Source organism: Gobio gobio, assembly GCF_949357685.1.
Source record: "Gobio gobio genome assembly, chromosome: 19".
NCBI classification, from domain to species: domain Eukaryota; kingdom Metazoa; phylum Chordata; class Actinopteri; order Cypriniformes; family Gobionidae; genus Gobio; species Gobio gobio.
This window is the reverse complement of record NC_137112.1, coordinates 28,791,262-28,810,674: the sequence shown is the minus strand read 5'-3', so window position 1 is coordinate 28,810,674 and position 19,413 is coordinate 28,791,262. Positions and strand designations below refer to the sequence as shown.

Genomic DNA, 19,413 nt, shown 5'->3' with positions numbered 1-19,413 from the left:
TAGCTCGCTGATGCCGATGGATGCGGGCTGAATACGTCTTCTTCCATCCCTTCGAGATCTGTTGATGGAGATCCGGAAGAAATGGAAGACTGGGCGGTCATGAGCGGAGAGAAACCGGTCATCCAAACGATTTGGACGCACGACCTCTCTCCTCGCGCGCTGCCACGGCAGCTGCAGTCTACCTGCAGCGCGCTCCATGACCTCCACCAGCTCCCCGTACATGGGACAGGATGGATGCGAGGTTTCAGCCTCAGCTGACTCACCAACCTCTTCATCCATCCTTTGCTCTGTTGGAAGAGCCGTAGACGAGGAGGAGGAGCTCAAATCCCGCTCCTCCTCCGATGTCTGCCCCTCGTGATCTGGATCGTCATCTGCAAGCACCACACCAGTCTCCAGACGATGAGCCAGATCCATCTGGGAACTCCAGGAGTTCAAACGCCGCTCAGCCTCAGCTCGAGCGGGGCCGTCCCCAGATGCTGAATTCTCTCCCCTCGAGAAGAGAGCCAGACGAGAGCGGAGCGTCTTCAGGGGAAAACGCTCGCAGTTTGCACAGGAAGCTCCCTCGAGAACTTCCCGTGCATGCTCCTCACCCAGACAGTACACACAGAGTGTGTGTGTATCCTCAGGTGTAAGATACCTGGTACACGGGTCCACACATCTGCGGAAGTGGCGTTGCTTCTGAGCACACTTCATTCTCTCGTTTGCATTCTCTCAACTTTCTTTGACGCTTTACGTGAGATAGGCAAAACAGTCCCTGAAGACGAAAAGATACGGTCATGTTGGCAAGGCGCCCTTTTATACTTCCTGGTTGCACCTTGATGACGTCATGGGCTGTCGCCGGTCAATAGGATTGACGTTTTTTAATTGTGATTTCAGGCACCTGTCACGCTGGAGGCGTTCCCCGTAGCGTCAGTTGACGCAGCGCAAGTTCCCTTTCGAAAGGGAACCAAGGAATTAGCAGTGGCCATTAAACTGATGGTTGTTACATATTACTTTATCTGTGCTTTTCCCCCCGTTTCCTGTGTTTGTAGGCTCAGCGTGGCTGTAATCCTATAGATCTGTTAAGTCCAGGTCTAAACGTTGAGCTAGTGGACCGTCAAGATGCTGAGGTGGTCTGGTCTGCAGTGATTGAGGAGAATGTCGGGGGCCGCTTGCGGCTTCGATATGCCGGCACAGACGGACTCCCTGACACCCAATCCATCACATGGGTCTTCTACCTGGACCCCCTGCTTCATTTACCGGGCTGGGCACAGGAGCACAGCTGTACTCTCAGACCACCTGCAGGTGAGGGTTTCATAATTTCTAAATATCTTTGTTATACATATTGAAAATGCCCATCAAATTAAAAGCCCTTTGTAATTTAACTTAATAAAGTTCAAATCTTTGTAGTTCTGTATACTACAGTATATACCGTTTTGAAAATATATGGCATTACACGGTGTATGATTTTGTTACTAGCTTGGCCATTTTTATGTTTATGTGCTTGGCACTATACTCCATCTAAGCACCAGCTAGCTTTTGAAAAATGTCAGTGGTCAGTAGGGTTGGGTACCGAAATCCGGTTCCAATATGGCACCGGTACTTATATAACCGGTATGTACCGGACCGAATCAGAACGCAGATTTCGGTTCCTCATTTCGGTGCCAAAATTCAAACGTGCTTTCGGGTGCTTTGGCTGGCACCGAGCCAGAGACAGACGCTCAGCGCTGGTCACATCACAACTCATGACAACTATTCAGTGTTTTCAACGACATCATGTTTATTCCAGGTTTCAGACATTTAAATGCTCATAAGTAGGCTACTAGCAAAAAACACACACTGATGTCTATGAAAGCGGCAATGACAATCCTTTCAGGCGGTTATAATTTGACTAACGTTACATGTTTTATTCACATCTGATACATGCACATTAAATAGTAGCTATATCGTTTACTCTATTCTTCTTCCAGTTCACTGGTCACTTACTTTCATGTATTTTGTAAGACGAGAATGAACTCAAGTGTTGTAAATCCGACAGATCCGATTCTGAGGCGCAAACTAACATGGCGCCGCCCATTGCGCTTTATAGATCAACTAACACACATTGACTCACACATTTGAACATCAGATAGTTTGTGACACAGTTAAGAAGTTTGTGAATATTTTGAATAAAAAGAAAAAACGAAATAAACCCGATACAGCTGAGCTGTCAGCGCTATTGCGGCTGCTGTGTCATGTGAGAAACATGACGCGTCGTCATGGAAACATTAAGACGATGCGTTCTAAAATATTTAGCCATTGAAAATGATCATATTTCAAAATAAAGCTGAAGCTCGAAGCTGGTTAGTAGCAGACCGAGAATACAGACTAGGCTAACTGCTGTTATTACTGTAACTGTTATTTAGAGTTATATTAGGCTTGTTGTAGTTGGGTTAGGTGGCTATTAGGTTTTACTGTGAATTTGTAAATAAGTCAATTATAATTTGTAAATAAGTCAATTGTGTTTTGTATTTATTTATATTCATACATTTAAGTATACATTAAACTTTTAATAAATGGTTCAATTTAAATAAATAAATAAAAAGCCATTTAATGTTATCCACCTCGTTTTGTGGCCATTTTAAAAAAAAAGTATCGGTTCAGGCACCGTTTAGGCACCGGAACCGTTTTAAAAGTATCGGTTTGGCACCGGAATCGAAAAAAACCCAAACGATACCCAACCCTAGTGGTCAGTGCAGCTAAAACCATGGAAACAGAAGCAGAAGCTGATAATAAATGTAGATCTTGAGGGTTGTCGTTGCTGCATGTTCTGTAGCTAGATGATTCCTTACAGAGTAGGTTAGTGAACAGACCAACAGGACTCACAGTTGAATCTTTCTGACCTATTAATATGCAAATCAGCTCCATGCTGAGGTTAAGTTCATGCACAAAAAGGTAGGTTGCTCGAATTGTCCTCATAAGCACTACAAGAGTACTTTTACCCTGGGAAACCCTCATATTACAGTTTAGCTCATCAATAGTAGGGATTGGTGGATGGGGGAAGGGTTTACAGGGGTTTAGATCAGAGTCCACTAGCTTTTAGAAGATAAACATATGATGAGGTCAGCTGAGAGCTGATTGTGTATTTGTGCATGTTTGTTTGTAGTGCTGCTGTCCCTGCGCACTGAAGCTGAATGGGAGGAGGTGAAGAAGACCGTCTTCTCTCAGGCGCAAGACTCCAGCATTAGCGAGGAGTTTTACAGGGTCAGTAAATACTGATTAACTACCACATGTTTGCTAAAACTTGACTCTGACCCTAAGTTTGCTTGTTTGACCCTGTTGGTGTGATCCATAAACTGGAGAGTTAATAGAGATCCACTGTGACCTTTGTGCCCTTGAGCTAAGCACTTAACAGCAGCTTGCACCTTGTGTCCCCTGCTCGGAAAAAATCTGTCTCATGGGACCTTGTGCACGGACATCAATGGACTGTGTTGATGACGGAAATTACGTCACACAAAGCGGAACGCGAGTGATTTGAGCGTTCAAAAACTAAAGGTCCACTAGGTAGTGCGTATGCACCAAACATGCTCACATTCAATAGAGTTGCATGTTCAATTGTGCAATAGACAGAACCCGGAAAAGGAAGTATACCCATGCACCTTTTGAAGTCCTTCCGTTTTTCCATTCCACTGCCTTCTGTCTTTAAACACAAACACATTCTGTGTGAACAACCCAAAGTTTAGTTCACCCAAAAATGAAAATTCTGTCATTATTTACTCACCCTCAAGTTGTTCCAAACCGTATGAATTTCTTTCTTCTCCTGAACACAAAAGGATATATTTTGAGAATATGGATAACCAAACAGTTGATGGTCCTCATTGACTTCCATAGTATGGGGAAAAAAATGCTATGGAAGTCAATGGGGCCCAAAAATGTCCTCACCTTCACATATGCATATGACATATGACATACAACATATGCCAAAATGTGCAGTATAGCTTAAACAGAACACATTGCGTTCAATGTCCGACTATCATTTTAAATGAATCATAATTAATATGAGCCAATTTGTACTTTGAGAGTTCGCGGGAGTGCCACGACGCATGCGCAAGAACTGAGATTAACCCTACTCCGAAAGAGTGAGCAGCCAGTAACAAGTAGTAGTAGAAGAAGAACGCCGTAATCTCAGTTCTCGCGCATGCGTCGTGGCACTCCCGCGAACTCTCGTCAGAGGCTCAAATTGAACAACAATAATAGTGTGATAAAGTCGTTATTTTTGTTGTTTTTCCGCTCAAAAAGTATTTTCATCGCATGATAGACTTAATACAGAGCCACTGTAGTCATTTGGACTCCTTAAATGACGTTTTTACTTACTATTCTGGGCCATCAAGTTTCATTCCCTCTGAAAGCCTATGGAGGAGTGAGACAGCTCTCAGATTTCATCAAAAATATACTAAATTATGTCTTACATGGTTGGAACAACATGAGGGTGAGTAATTACTGACAGAATTTTCATTTTTGGGTGAACTAACCCTTTAAGTGTTCCATTTCAAAATTATATATATAAAAAAAAAAGTTAATTCTTAAAGAAACTGAAAATGAGGACTCTCTAAATTACTGGAAATATATAATGATCATACCTTCCCAATTTAATTTAAGTGATCATTTGCTTTGATATATTTCTTTAATTTCTTAAATTTTTGTATTATTATTATTATTTTTCAATGTATGCTGCTTGTATTTACTGTGGTTGTGTTAAACAATGATAATGCTTGTTTGTTGTTTGAACAGGATTAATAAAGGTTAAAAAAAATCTAAATGGTGTTGGCAGTTTACAGAATGTACTGTGTAGTATTGACTTAGTATGCTGTTATTTCATTCCAAACAGCCAACATATCAGGGTATGTTACAATAACAATATGGATGAAAGGAATTCAGAAACAGCTAGAAAATGCTTTTTCCATTTTTTCCCCACTATTGTTTCTACTTTATTTTTTATTTCTAAATGATTCAGTCATATTGATGGAATATACACTTGTTTCTGTATTCAGGATAGATCAGCCATCACTTCGCACTGCTTTACTGATGGGATGAAGCTGGAAGCTGTGGACCCAGGAACTCCTTTTACCATCAGCCCTGCCACTGTGGCCAAGGTATCGTAATATAACTCTAAAGGAGCTGCCCTATCCTCTCATTTCCTCCAAAATATGGTCGACACACTAAACTGCTGTAGTTTGGGCCTCTTACCCTAATACTTTGCTGAATAGCCATTCTATTGCTAATAAATAAAGCTCTGTAACAGACATATTCAGTGTTGATTTGATTCAGTTATAAAAAGTAGCTTTAGCAGAAATTACTTCTCTTTTTCAGTTAGTATTGTCAAAAACAACTTTTGCTTCTCATTACTCATGTTGGCTAAAAAACAGAAGGGTCAAGGGAATTAGTTTATACTAGTGCAGTCAAATCTATGTATAAATCACTTGTTTTTCCTAAAGTTTCTGCTGAACACATTTTGTTCAATTTTCACATTTTGAATAATATATTTTGGAATAAATGTAAAAATGCGTAAAAATACTAATCTGTGCATATATGTGTGTCAAGTCAAGTCACTTTTATTTATATAGCGCTTTTTACAATACGGATTGTTTCAAAGCAGCTTTACAGTGATCACAGGAAAATAATGCAACAAAGTTTATTTTGGCTGTACAGCAGATCTAAAGAAAATAGTGTCATAGTCCATCTTAAGTTCAGTGATGGTTAATTTCTGTTGTAAAAAAGTTATTAATTTAGTTAATTTATCGATACCGCTGCTGTAGAGAAAACGGTGATGTCAACGTCCAGCTCAGTTCAGTTCAGTACAATATTATTTTCTGTGTGATTTTTTTAAATTTTTTTATTTATTTATTTTTTTTTTTACATTAATTGTCGATAAACATGGGTGTATTCCAGATAAATGAGATCAGGATGAACAGGAAAACCATTTGTAGACCTGTCCCCTTATTCTTAGCTTCATTCATGTGTATATATACGGTATTGATTTACCTGTTTGTTTATGTGTGTGAGACAGGTATTTAATGATCAGTTCTTTCTGGTGCGGATGGATGATATGAGAGATGAGGCACAGAAAGAGGGAGGCGGACGCGCATTTCTTTGTCACAGGGACAGTCCGGGAATCTTTCCCACGCAGTGGAGCCTAAAGAACGGAGTCAAGCTCAGCCCCCCTCCAGGTCTGGAGATACAACCTCCCTATCATAATACAGTAGACATTAAATAAAGTGAAATAACACAAATGATGGACAATATGGGACCTAATGGGAAGGTGGCCCACTCTTTCCTTTCAGAACAGCTTCATTTCATGGCATGCAGTCCTACATGTCCTAAACTGTCTGTAGGGAACATTGCATCATTTTCTCAAGCAGGATAATTTTGCATAAAAGTTTGTTAAAATGGCGATTGGATATGCCACCAAAAATTTTGCTCATCCTGCTGTCCATGAAACATTGGTTTCCTGTGAATATGAACACATGAGTGAGCAGTGTTTTTACTGTAGGATGCTCCATTTCATGAAAAACAGCCTCATTCCTTGGCAGTTATACCACCCAGCAGAGCAGTCATTATACCTAATGGCTGGTGTGGGATAGCTGGCCATGTCTTTATGGATCGCTCCCCATTTTAACAGCTGGAAACAGCTGAGGCTTTTGAACTTTGCCAAACATAATCCCATCTTGATGAGTAATCCATAAATACGATTCACCATTTTGTTTTGATGCAGGAGTTTTTTCTTAACACCTAGCTGAGTGAATATATCTATGGTTTTGGTCTTGGAGACACTATTTGTCTCTTTAGACCTTGCTTTGAGCGCTGCCATATCAAAGTGTTCATTGTTAGATCTCTTTTACCGCTCATGCTACTAATTGCCAATCAACATATTGATTGGTTCATAATTTGAATTGCCATTGGGGTTCTCTTTGTGATTTACTTCAAAGTTAAAGTCTTGTTTCTTCTAGCATTTTGGTTATTTTGCAATCTATATGTATATTAGGGAGACAGATAGTCATGCAGTTGACAGTTTCTCAGGTGCACTTGTTGACCTTTGTGTGTCTTTGTGTGTGTAGGATTCCAAGGTCAGGACTTTGACTGGGCGGACTATCTAAAGCAGTGTGAGGCTGAGGCAGCCCCGCAGCAATGTTTTCCTCCAGTGAGTTTCTTCTTCTGCATATTTAAATATGGGTTAATGGCATGATGGTAATTAATTTATTTAAAAATTACATAAATGCAGTTTATACATACATTGACGTTAATGCCTCTCTTTTAAGTTTAACATGTTTATTTTAAATTAAAACTCAGTTGAATATTTTTGGGATATAAAATATAAACTGAAAAGAACTTTATTAAGAAGTTGGACATAATCAGGCAATTGAATTATAATATATAATATAAAAATATATAATATATCAAAATGATATATTAAAAAAGATTGTATTAAATATTTATACAAAATAAGACAGTCATTCAGTAATTAGTTTATATGTAAATATTGTGTAAAATAAGTGTTTTTGATGATTTTTTTCAGCATGTTAATTTTATGCTTGTTTTATATACACTTTCATTCAAAAGTTAGGGGTCGGTAAGGTTTTTGAAAGAAGTCTAATGCTCACCAAAGCTGTATTTATTTGATAAAAAATACAGATATATTATTGCAATTTAAAATAACTGTTTTCTGTTTTAATAAGCTACATTTTAAATACATTTATTGCTTTGACACATTCAGTGTCACATGATCCTTCATTTGATGCTCAATACATTTCTTATTAATATCAATGTTGAAAACAGCGGTGCGGGTTAATATTTCTGGAAACCATATTTGTGGACACCATGATATATCTTTTTAGGATTCTTTGATGAATAGAAAGTTCAGAATAACAGCATTTATTTGAAATAGACATCTTTTGTAACATTATAAATGCCTTTGCTGTCAATGCGCCTTGCAGAATACAATTTGAATTTCTTGCAAGACTTGGTAAAATCTCAGTTATTGATGATATGGTGACACTTTACAATAAGGTTGTATTTGTTAACATTAGTTAATGCATTAGTTAACATGAACTAAACATGATTAGTGACATGACACCTCTGTTCAGCATTAGTTAGTCTTTGTTAACGTTAGTTAATAAAAATCCAGCTGTTCATGGTTTGTTCATGTTAGTTCACAGTGCACTAATGTTAACAAGATTTTAATAATGCATTAGTAAATGTTGAAATGAACATCAACTTATAATGAACTGCACTTTTAAAGCATTTATTTATCTTTGTTAATGTTAACTAATGTAGTTAACTAATGTTAACAAATGAACTTTATTGTAAAGTGTTACCGATTATATTTTGTTGCTGATGTGAGTTTCTGACATTGAATTGCTTTTCAATTTCCTTGTAGGACCCATCTGATCAGTGCATTAAAGAGTCAATGATGCTGGAGGCCGTCAACCCGCTCTGCGCTGAAAACATTCACGTAGCAACTGTTACCAAGGTCAAAGGTCAACACATGTGGATTCGTTTGGAAGGTGTGAGGTCAACATTCTTTTTTATGTAGCATGATAGCCTGAATGACCAAAAATAATTATGCAATGTCTCCTTGAACTAGCTTCAGAGGAAACTAACAAAGCAGAATCTCTCAATAAAAATAGCAAGACCAGTAACAGACTAATTTAAGACCGGGCTTAACCCTTTATAGACATCACAGAAGGTCAGTAGGCATGAGGATTAGTCAGTAGGCATGTGTCCTAGTACTGAAGGAGCTTAGCCATAACAGACTGCTTGTTTGTCTCATGTATCTTTCCCTCCCACTCTTTGCTCAGGTCTGAAGCAAGCCATCCCAGAGATCATAGTTCACACAGACTCCATGGATATTTTCCCAGTGAGCTGGTGTGAAACAAATGGCTATCCTCTTCATCACCCTTGCAAGCCCAGAGGTCAGTGTTACAGCACAAACGCTCAAATTCAGAGAATGTTCATGATGCCAAAGTGCTGTGTTAGATAAGATATTCAAATTCATGTTTTATGTGGTCTTTGCAGTAGAGAAACAGAAAAAGGTTGCGGTTGTTCAGCCAGAGAAACAGTAAGTAAGACTCAAAAGTGTTGAAATTGAGTTCAAGTATTTTTGATTATGGAAAAACACTCATTTATCTCTTTCATCACAGCCGGGTACCATCCAAAGACGCCTCACCTGATACTACCAAACAACTGATTAACAGCAATCAGGCTGAGATGGGTAAGTGCTAGATATACACATCTGAACACTTGTCAGACATTTACATAGTCATAAAAGCTCAATGCTCTCTAACACAGTACTATTTTAATCTTGTTTGTGTGCCACCAGCAGGCCAGGCAAATGGGAAGTACTGCTGTCCTAAAATCTATTTTAACCATCGCTGCTTCTCGGGGCCCTACCTCAATAAGGGCCGTATCGCAGAGCTGCCCCAGTGTGTGGGACCTGGGAACTGTGTGCTGGTACTAAAAGAGGTTAGCCATAACAAACTGCTTGTTTGCAATAGTATTTAAATGTGTTTTGTCTTTCTGGCAACAAGATGGGAGATATCCAAATGAGTAAATGTTATTAATAGTAGTGGTGGGCCGTTATCGGCGTTAAAGTGCTGCGTTAACGTGAGACTCTTATCGGGCGATTAAAAAAAATGTCGCCGTTAATCTATTCTCAAAGTTGGGTTGGGAGCTGGGTCTATACTACGCAAGCTATGATGACGCCACTATGATGATGAAAATACTAAAATTTTTATTGTTCTAATTCCCGCAGATTTCGCGCTCGCATCTGAAGTGCACACACTCATACCGTAATAAAGCCGCCTCTGACATACAAGTGCAAAAATTAGCTCCTTTTTCCATCTTATTAATGGTCAAATACACTCAAAAATGTCTCAATGCCCATCTTGGTGAGTTTTAACATAAACACAGTCATAACCAGCTCACAGGAACAGTGTTTGGGATCCATGCGTGCGTCAGGTCTTAAAGGGACAGAAGTTATTTATTATTTAAACTACAAAAAGACAAACGATCACTTACGAGCACCCATATTCCGAATGCCTTCGGCAAAATTCAAATGAGCCAATTTAATCTAGATTAATTCCAAGATTACAGTGAGATTAATCTAGATAAAAAAAAAAGATCTATGCCCACCACTAATTAATAGTATTTTAAGTTTAAAAACTTCCTATCCTGCTAAACTCCAATGGAAAACTAGATGAATGTGCACAAGAGGCTTTCTCAAATGTTGATTTTTACAGATAAGGTGTTTTTTAGTTTCTAAAACACCCTTAGCTGTGATAAAATAACTGTAATGCACATCCTCGAGTGGATTATTGGTTTTATAAAATGACAGCAACAGTATGATAAAGTACCAATATAAAATTGTATGTTTATTTTAGGGATGTAAATTAACTTTTAACATTACTTTTGAACAAGTGTACAAAGAAATCTAAATTTTTTATAATTTAAATTGTTGTTATTACTATTAGTATTAATTAAATCAATTTTAACCGATCGATAGCACATTTATTTGCATGTAAAATCTGTAATATGTCATATAAATATTATTAAATATAATATAATAAATTATCCTGCTAGTAATCTATTTCATTAGTTGAACTGTAGGCTGTAGAATTTTATAACGCATTAATAGAGAATGTGCTGCCGCAGGTATGTTTTTATCTCCATTTTGTCAGTTTTGAACACCAGGTATTTGGAGTCAGAACTATTCTATTTTGTTGAGACTTATAAATACCTTTAGCTGTGTGTTTTTTTTTTATAATGACCTCTTGACCTGTGGACTGTGCAGGTGCTGACACTGCTGATAAATTCGGCCTATAAGCCCAGCCGAGTGCTGAGAGAGCTGCAGCTGGACCAGGAGGGCCGCTGGCAGGGTCACGGAGAGACACTTAAAGCCAAGTGAGTACATTGTGCCTTGGGCCCAAGTACACTTAATTTTCTGCATTGTACACCGCTTTCAAAGTATACTCAACCGCGGATAAGTGCGGATGGACGCATTCAACACATCAATTGTACAATTGCTTTTTTATACTCTACCAGACATCAGAGGGCAGCACTGAGTCATGTCATTTACAGGACATTTGCTCTGAAGGATAGAAGAAAAGTAGCAGATGGTCTTATTATTGGGAGATACGAGGGTCTGTGGCTCTACCATTGGAAAAAGTGTAACAGCTAACTTGGATCACATGTGCCTTGATAACCAATCACATTACAGCCTTGATGTCATTGAATTTCATTCAGAGTTGTGTGACAGTCAATTACTGTTTGCGGGGTGTCCAATCCTGCTTCTGGAGGGCCATTGTCCAGCAGAGTTTAGCTCCAACCTCAATTAAACACACCTGAATCAACTAATCAAGGTCTTACAGTTTTTCATTATTGTTAAAGGCCAGGATACATTACAAGATTTTAGCAATCCTATAAGATCATTACAAATTACACTGTGCGACATGGATCTATTAAACTTGGGTTCGACATGTATGTAGACTGTAAGATGATGACACCTATTGAATCATAGGCTACGATGCAGTGGTAAACAAAAAGACCATGATGAATCACACTTTGTCAGTTGTAGTTTTTATCTGTGCTGAAAAAAAGAGGAAAGGAAAAGTTTTAGCGCCATGTCGCATTTTTAGTGGCTTGTCAGTAGACCTAGGTCGTAGCAGCAAACACACTGTGCGGTGTTCAGGCTGAATTTCTAACACTGTCAGAAAATGATCGTAGGCTATCTTTGGTCTCAAGAGAGTGACAATGGCCGTCTTTGAAACTCTCACTGTACGACATAGGACCACCGATTAGGAGCCACGATCACAGAAATCGCCACAATTGTTTCATGATGGCAAACTTTCATCTGGTACAGCCGAAAATCGTGCAGTGTATTCTTAAGACACTAAACTCCATTCTCTGAACCAAATTCTCTCTTTCTGCAGTTAAGGCATCTTTACACAGCAAACGCGGCACAGAAACCAAATCTGAAGCGGCATAAAATCACAAAAAGGAGCATTTACACAAACCGTTTAATGCTTCTCTGACACAGGCAGGCAAAAATTAAAAACAAACAACACAGCTGTCATCGTTTACACACAATGGGCCTCTTTCATGAAACACGAGCAGAACAAGTTTTTGTGTAAATCGTTCGTGAAGCCGCTGACATACATTTTAGGATTCACAGATTAATTCCTGCTCCCTACCACGTGTAAATGGTGCGTAAAACATTTGAACGTTCTGTGTTCTAATTTAGGCAAACTGATGACATTGCATTTTGATGCACTATGTACCATAATAATATTTCACGACTTGATTTGCCGTGTCGTTTAAAAAAAAAATTAACTATTCAACTTAGGGTAATAGGCAGTGCTCGTCACTGTCTCTTGTTAGCCAGCCGTCCAATCACAGTGGGGGAGGGGCGGAACAAATACTACATCCACCTATCATCCTACTTGTACAAAGCTTGAACAACAATAGAGAAGGTAAAATTGCTGGTTACTGCATTTTTATATTCAGTAATATTCTTCAAAATGAGATACTATTAACACATTACTGCCATGGATATTCTGTATCATAGCAATCAAAGCATCTCTGGAAAAACGCTGCGCTTGCAAAACACTTTCAAGTGCCACCAGCTGGTCATTTTCAAAAAAATCACCAGCCATTATTTAGCTGGCTAAAAATGCTTTGGTGGACACATGATAATTGAATAGTTATAGGCATATGGCCAGTTAGTCTCTTATATGGCCAGTTAGTCTCTTTAGCATTTATGCAGTATACTGGAGCCAAACCTAAGAAGGAAGTCTACAAGATTCCACAGTGTTCCTGGACACATAATTTGCGTAGCTGTAACACATGGGCAGGGATTATGCAAATTGTGAATGAGCGTGCACGTGCACCCTATTTAAGAATGTTTCGATTGGAATTCATTAATATACACACATTTAACTACCGAATCCATGGTATACGAAGCGTTTGTGAATCTGGAGGAGTTTTCGTAAAGGTCTATGTTATGCACAAATTACTCAGAATTTGCTCGTATATTTACAAAAGTTTTATGAATGAGGCCCAGTGACTCAAAATTGTTCACACTTGTTTCTAATAATGTGATCAAACCAACTGTACAAAATATAAACCAATTCAGAGTGCACTGAATGTTGATACCAACAATGGATGGAAATAATCTGAGAGAGAAAGAGGAGGAAGAGTATGCCTGTGTCCAAAATTGTATACTCTGAGTAGGTACTTATTTTGAATATATAATATAATATTTAAGTAATTACTTCATGACCGCTGAAAAAGTATGTTCTAAATAGTATGAATGTAATCTGGACATACTATATTCGCCATGTTGTCATTATCATGTGACCTACCATCGTCAGTTGCGTCGCTTCACCTCCATTCATAAATCCTCTCCTGTGGCCTCATGGAATAGTAAAGTGTCCATTGTATGCACACTTCAGAATCTCACCCGAAGAAGTAGGTCATCCAGGGACTTTTTGCCTACTCTTTTATGAGTACTGTGAATTCAGACATACTTCTTTTGTGACATACTGTTTTTCGCCTACTATATATTAGGGAATTATGCAATTTCGGATGCAGCCTATGTGAGAGGTGGTACATGAGGATGAAGAGGTGTGAATTGTTGTCAAGGCCTTGCTAAGTGGAGATTACCATACTAATTTTTGTTTATACAATATACTTTTTTCTGTAACTACCTGCTCTGGATGCTGTGTTCTCAATTTTTTGATGTAGTGTCTAATGAATGATCTGTAGTGTTTAAATATTAAAGGGTTAGTTCACCCAAAAATGAAATTTCTGTCATAACGAGAATAGTTTTTGTGCGCAAAAAAACCCTAAATAACGACTTGTATAGTGCTGACCGATTTCAAAAGACCGCATCATGAAGCTTCGAAACGTTATGAATCAGTGAGTCGATTCAGCGGTTTGGATCGCCAGATTTCAGCAGTTTGACACGCGATCAGAATCATGATTCGACTCGCTGATTCATAACGCTTCGAAGCTTCATGCTAATGCTTAACACTTTAACACTTGCTAATGCTGATGGTGAGGAATTACAGTTGAAACATCTCATAATGTACCTCAAACTGAGTAGCATCACTGAGAAACGTCCTGCTCAAGGTTCCGGTTGAATAACTAGTTCTTCCATTGTTTCATCATCGATTCGGACTCGCACTGGGATTGATGTAAAATCGACGTCATCATTACTGTCTTTACAGTGTGTACAATCTGTCGCAGAACGTGGACGGCCGAAGTATACTTTGGGTTTTAACATTTCTTTTCTGAAAAAAATGAAGGGAAAACTTTTACAGAGGTACCTGATCAAAGAAGTTGTTGGAACAAATTATGAAAGTTATGCTTATGCTTTTTATCAATGCATATAATAATTTCTAATTGAATGATTAGCATAATTCTATAACACAAATAGTTCGCTCTCGGTTTCCTGACCAGTCTGTGCTTCACAGGTACAAAGGAAAGAGCTACAGAGCGACAGTAGAGATCGTTCGCACAGCAGACCAGGTGGCTGATTTCTGTCGGAAAACCTGTATTAAGCTGGAGTGTTGTCCCAACCTGTTCGGCCCACGAATGGTCCTGGAGCGCTGCTCTGAAAACTGCTCTGTGCTCACCAAAACCAAATACAGTAAGCATCACTTAAGCCATTTTCTCTACTGTGTCTATATCAGTATTTTATTCTGGTATTATTGGCTTGCTGAAATTGTACAGTACATTTATTACATAATTGTTGTACAGATATTTGAATTACATATTTTGTGAAAACGCTCCCAAAATTTTTGTTACCATAATGTGTATTTTGTACTTTTTTGCATTTCCTATTATTTTCAATGATTCTCTTTAAGATTTTTTTTGCTGTATTACAGTTTAATGATTTGTAATATTATAATATTTATTTATTTTAAATCATATAAATTAAAGCATATATTAAGAAATTATCACATATGTGATCTATAAACACTACAATAAAACTTTTTGTACACCATTAAGAGTGTTTTTTGCTTAATTTTCATGATGTGCTTCATTTGTATTTAAATAAAATATAATTTCTTATCTCTTTCTCTTGATTGTGGGTTGAAATATGACCTGGAATTTTTTGACAAGTTTAAATTCAACTATATGAATCATTTAAATTACATGATTGTATGAATTTCTTGCTGTTTAAGTTGCTTTGTGAATCTAACAATACCTGTTTTATAGCATATTACTATGGGAAGAAGAAGAGCAGGCGTGTGGGCCGACCTCCCGGCGGACACTCCAACTTAGAGGGAGGTGTGAAGAGAAGAGGCAGGAGGAGGAAGAGGAGGAAACAGCTCTTCGTCCACAAAAAGAGACGTTCTTCTGCTTCAGTCGACAACACTCCGGCAGGTTCCCCTCAGGTAACAAGAGCTACACTGTGCAAAAGTCTTAAACCACTAGTGAAAATATTTCTATTTTGCATTTTTTATTGATTACAAATGAGTCTTCAATGAGTCAATTTCTAAACATTATCACCATAGAAATCTGAGTGAAAAAATACATTACCAATACATATATGCTCAACATCAGAGATTTGATTAGTGACCTATAAATAGTCCAGAATATTCTCCATTTCTTTTTCATTTTACGTCATAAAGTTTTACTTTTAGATCTCTTTAGACTCTTAAACTCAGATTTTCAATGTAGTCTCAGACTTTTGGACCTCACTGACTACGAATCAAATATATTCAGAGTAACTGCTCAACAAGAACCATCTTCAGCCATCTGTTTTAATGTGGTCATTAGAATGTGAAATGCACAATCTGTTGAAACATTTGCTCAGAGTAAATGTCATTTTCATTAAGATTCAACACATGAGCAGAATAAGATGTTCTACCATCACAGCATTAAAGTGAGCATCTTGGTTGTTAATATTAAATATATGTAAGCTAAACCAGGAGGAGCATCAAACTTTGTGGAGTATTTCTGCAATGTGTGTACTAATGTCACTGTCTGGCCTCGCAGGGCAGTGGTGATGAGGAAGATCTGGATGAGGATGACTCTCTGAGTGAAGATACAGGCTCTGAGCTGCAAGACGAGCTGATGGATGACTCCGAATACTCTGAGAAGAAGTCGCAGCCCCCAACTCCCTCCCCCTCCCCTCCAGAAACCCCCCGTCCCACACGCAGACGCCGCAAAGCTCGATCGCCTTCCTGCTCGGATGATGAGAACAGACCTCCTTCACCTAAGGTAACACTGTGGCAGTCTATAACTATTGGACAATAATATAATCATTAATATCAATTTACAGCAGGGATTCTCAACCAGGGTTCCGGGGCCCACTTGGGTGCCTCAGCACACTTACAAGGGAGTTTTAAGGATGGCTTAAAGTTATTATTTAAAGTCAAACTACATACAGTGCATCCGGAAAGTATTCACAGCGCTTAACTTTTTCCACATTTTGTTATGTTACAGCCTTATTCCAAAATGGATTAAATTCATAATTTTTTTTCCCTCAATTCTACAAACGATATCCCATAATGACAATGTGAAAAGTTTGTTTGAAATATTTGCAAATGTATTAAAAAATATAATTAAATTTAAAAGTAACAATGATTATAAAAAGAAAAGTTGAATTTATACTCTAGAAAAGTTGTATAATGAATATAATTTATTTCTAGTAATATCAAGCTCTAAAATATTTTACTAGGCATAAATTATGAGCAAAAATAAATATTTTAATCACAAATGACAAGAAATGTCATATACATATAAAATATAAATTCATTGGTAATTTATTGAAATGTATGGAATTTAATTATTTATAAACATTTTACTTAATTATTTGAATGAAATGCCATTATTCTAAATATAGTTTATAAAAATGCATAAATATTTAAATCAATTTAAATTGCCACTCAAAATGAGGGAATTTGTCAATACAGCATAAGTATCAGAAATATCATAAGGGCCCTTCAAATATCGTCTTTGACAATGAGGAGCTTTGACAATTGTGGCCATGTTATACTAATTTTCTTCCTCATTTTAATTCAGTGAAATAGCGGCCATGATTTACTTAAAATGAGAGTGAATTCATGCAATGTAGCCACAAATTAATAAATTGTGGAATTTTTTAAAAATTTGTGGCCAGGAATGTTTTATTTTTTTCACGTCATGTGCGGAACTTTGTAGGTTTGAATAATTGGAAATCTCATGGGGCCCTTCTAATATTGTCTTTGACAATGAGGAGTCAGAGAGGTTGAGAACTGCTGGTTTACAGAATTCAAATGCAATATTTTTTACATTTAGGAAGTGTTGTATTAGGTACTGTATTTGTATATGATAACTCTATGCAGTACTGACTGATTTGCTGTGTCTCTTCTGAAGAGTCCACGTACAGAAGTTCCTCCAAAGCTGTGTTTGGAAAGCAGTCCACTGGAATGGAGTGTCACGGATGTTGTGCGTTTCATCAGGACCACTGATTGTGCTCCGCTAGCACGCATCTTCATGGATCAGGTAAATGAACACACAGATAAGATAAATCGCTGTTTATACCTAGTAATATTCTCATGTGACCACCTAACTGCTGCACAAAAAAGTAAATGTAAGGCAGCAAAAACTTGTATTTCCTCTTAAAGCTGCTGGACTTAAAGGGATAGTTCACCCAAAAATGAAAATTAGCCCATAGAGACAGAGCGACACGCGTCATAATCTGAAGACCACGCCCACCGGGGGGGAAAACAATCGAACGCCCTCCATTGACTTTGCGTGAAGCGGCATCCTTGTCATTTCGGACTTTTAACAAAAAACAGAACAATGTCTAAAAGCGGATATGTGACAAAGTGTACAGCAAACAAGCTAAGCAAAACCCACAACCAAAAACCCAGACGTTTTTATAAGCTATTGACCCAAAAAACGAGCGTTTAAGGACAAAAAAGTGGATACAGGCCATCGTTATATTACACTGAGAAGTACACCCACTAGAGGGGAACGTAATCAGCGACAGGAAATATCATATATAAAACTGATATTTGACTTAACAGTGACAACATATTTACTGCACACATAGATATACTGAGGCATACTGAGTGTCAGGATCCCAAAATTTACCCATTCTTCCTTCTGAAGCGTCACGTTTTACTGCCTTTATCCACTTTTGTCTCCTTAAACTCTCGTTTTTTTGGGCAGCTTATAAAAACTTATTTCTGTGTTTTTTAGCTTGTTTGCTGTACACTTTGTCACATATCAGCTTTTAGACATTGTTCTGGTTTTTTTTATAAGTCCGAAATGACAAGGTTGCAGCCTCACGCAATGCAAAGTCAATGGAAAGCGTTGGATTGTTTCCTCCCCGGTGTGGGCGTGGCCTAAATACGCTCTCTCGTATGATTTATTCACCCACAAGTCATCCTAGGTGTATATGACATTCTTCTTTCAGACGAATATAATCTGAGTTATATTAACCCTCTGCGGTTCTTCATTTATGGGTCAAACACAGGACCTTCGGGTCAAAAATGACCTGGAGGGCGGGATTAAGATAAATAAGATTTGAGTAAAATCAATGAAATATATTTTTGTTCAATAATATTTTCTTTTCTTTTTTGGTGTTTTGAGATAATTTTATGATTTATAATTAATATTTATGCAATAATTATGACCCATTTTTTCCCATTGAATATAATACAAAAATTATATATATATATACACTCACCTAAAGGATTATTAGGAACACCTGTTCAATTTCTCATTAATGCAATTATCTAATCAACCAATCACATGGCAGTTGCTTCAATGCATTTAGGGGTGTGGTCCTGGTCAAGACAATCTCCTGAACTCAAAAAGGAATGTCAGAATGGGAAAGAAAGGTGATTTAAGCGTGGCATGGTTGTTGGTGCCAGACGGGCCGGTCTGAGTATTTCACAATCTGCTCAGTTACTGGGATTTTCATGCACAACCTTTTCTCGGGTTTACAAAGAATGGTGTGAAAAGGGAAAAACATCCAGTATGCGGCAGTCCTGTGGGCGAAAATGCCTTGTTGATGCTAGAGGTCAGAGGAGAATGGGCCGACTGATTCAAGCTGATAGAAGAGCAACTTTGACTGAAATAACCACTCGTTACAACCGAGGTATGCAGCAAAGCATTTGTGAAGCCACAACACGCACAACCTTGAGGCGGATGGGCTACAACAGCAGAAGATCCCACCAGGTACCACTTCATCTCCACTACAAATAGGAAAAAGAGGCTACAATTTGCACAAGCTCACCAAAATTGGACAGTTGAAGACTGGAAAAATGCTGCCTGGTCTGATGAGTCTCGATTTCTGTTGAGACATTCAGATGGTAGAGTCAGAATTTGGCGTAAACAGAATGAGAACATGGATCCATCATGCCTTGTTACCACTGTGCAGGCTGGTGGTGGTGGTGT

The 19,413-nt window shown here is 38.1% G+C and overlaps 1 protein-coding gene across 3 annotated transcripts in view; it reads left to right on the top strand.

Annotated features, from left to right (window-relative positions):
• The window catches only part of sfmbt1 (Scm like with four mbt domains 1), a 39,272-nt gene that overhangs the window by 14,079 nt on the left and 5,780 nt on the right, over positions 1 to 19,413 (top strand). For 2 of the 3 annotated variants that reach the window (XM_079845235.1, XM_079845236.1), the window contains exons 6-20: positions 1,032 to 1,284; positions 3,125 to 3,222; positions 5,010 to 5,111; positions 6,026 to 6,185; positions 7,074 to 7,156; positions 8,393 to 8,519; positions 8,814 to 8,927; positions 9,031 to 9,073; positions 9,156 to 9,226; positions 9,335 to 9,477; positions 10,805 to 10,914; positions 14,487 to 14,662; positions 15,235 to 15,413; positions 16,018 to 16,242; positions 17,380 to 17,508. In XM_079845235.1, the coding sequence (XP_079701361.1) occupies positions 1,032 to 1,284; positions 3,125 to 3,222; positions 5,010 to 5,111; positions 6,026 to 6,185; positions 7,074 to 7,156; positions 8,393 to 8,519; positions 8,814 to 8,927; positions 9,031 to 9,073; positions 9,156 to 9,226; positions 9,335 to 9,477; positions 10,805 to 10,914; positions 14,487 to 14,662; positions 15,235 to 15,413; positions 16,018 to 16,242; positions 17,380 to 17,508 (2,013 nt within the window). The remainder of the gene's footprint in view (positions 1 to 1,031; positions 1,285 to 3,124; positions 3,223 to 5,009; positions 5,112 to 6,025; positions 6,186 to 7,073; positions 7,157 to 8,392; positions 8,520 to 8,813; positions 8,928 to 9,030; positions 9,074 to 9,155; positions 9,227 to 9,334; positions 9,478 to 10,804; positions 10,915 to 14,486; positions 14,663 to 15,234; positions 15,414 to 16,017; positions 16,243 to 17,379; positions 17,509 to 19,413) is intronic. The other variant, XM_079845237.1, reaches the window with a different exon arrangement.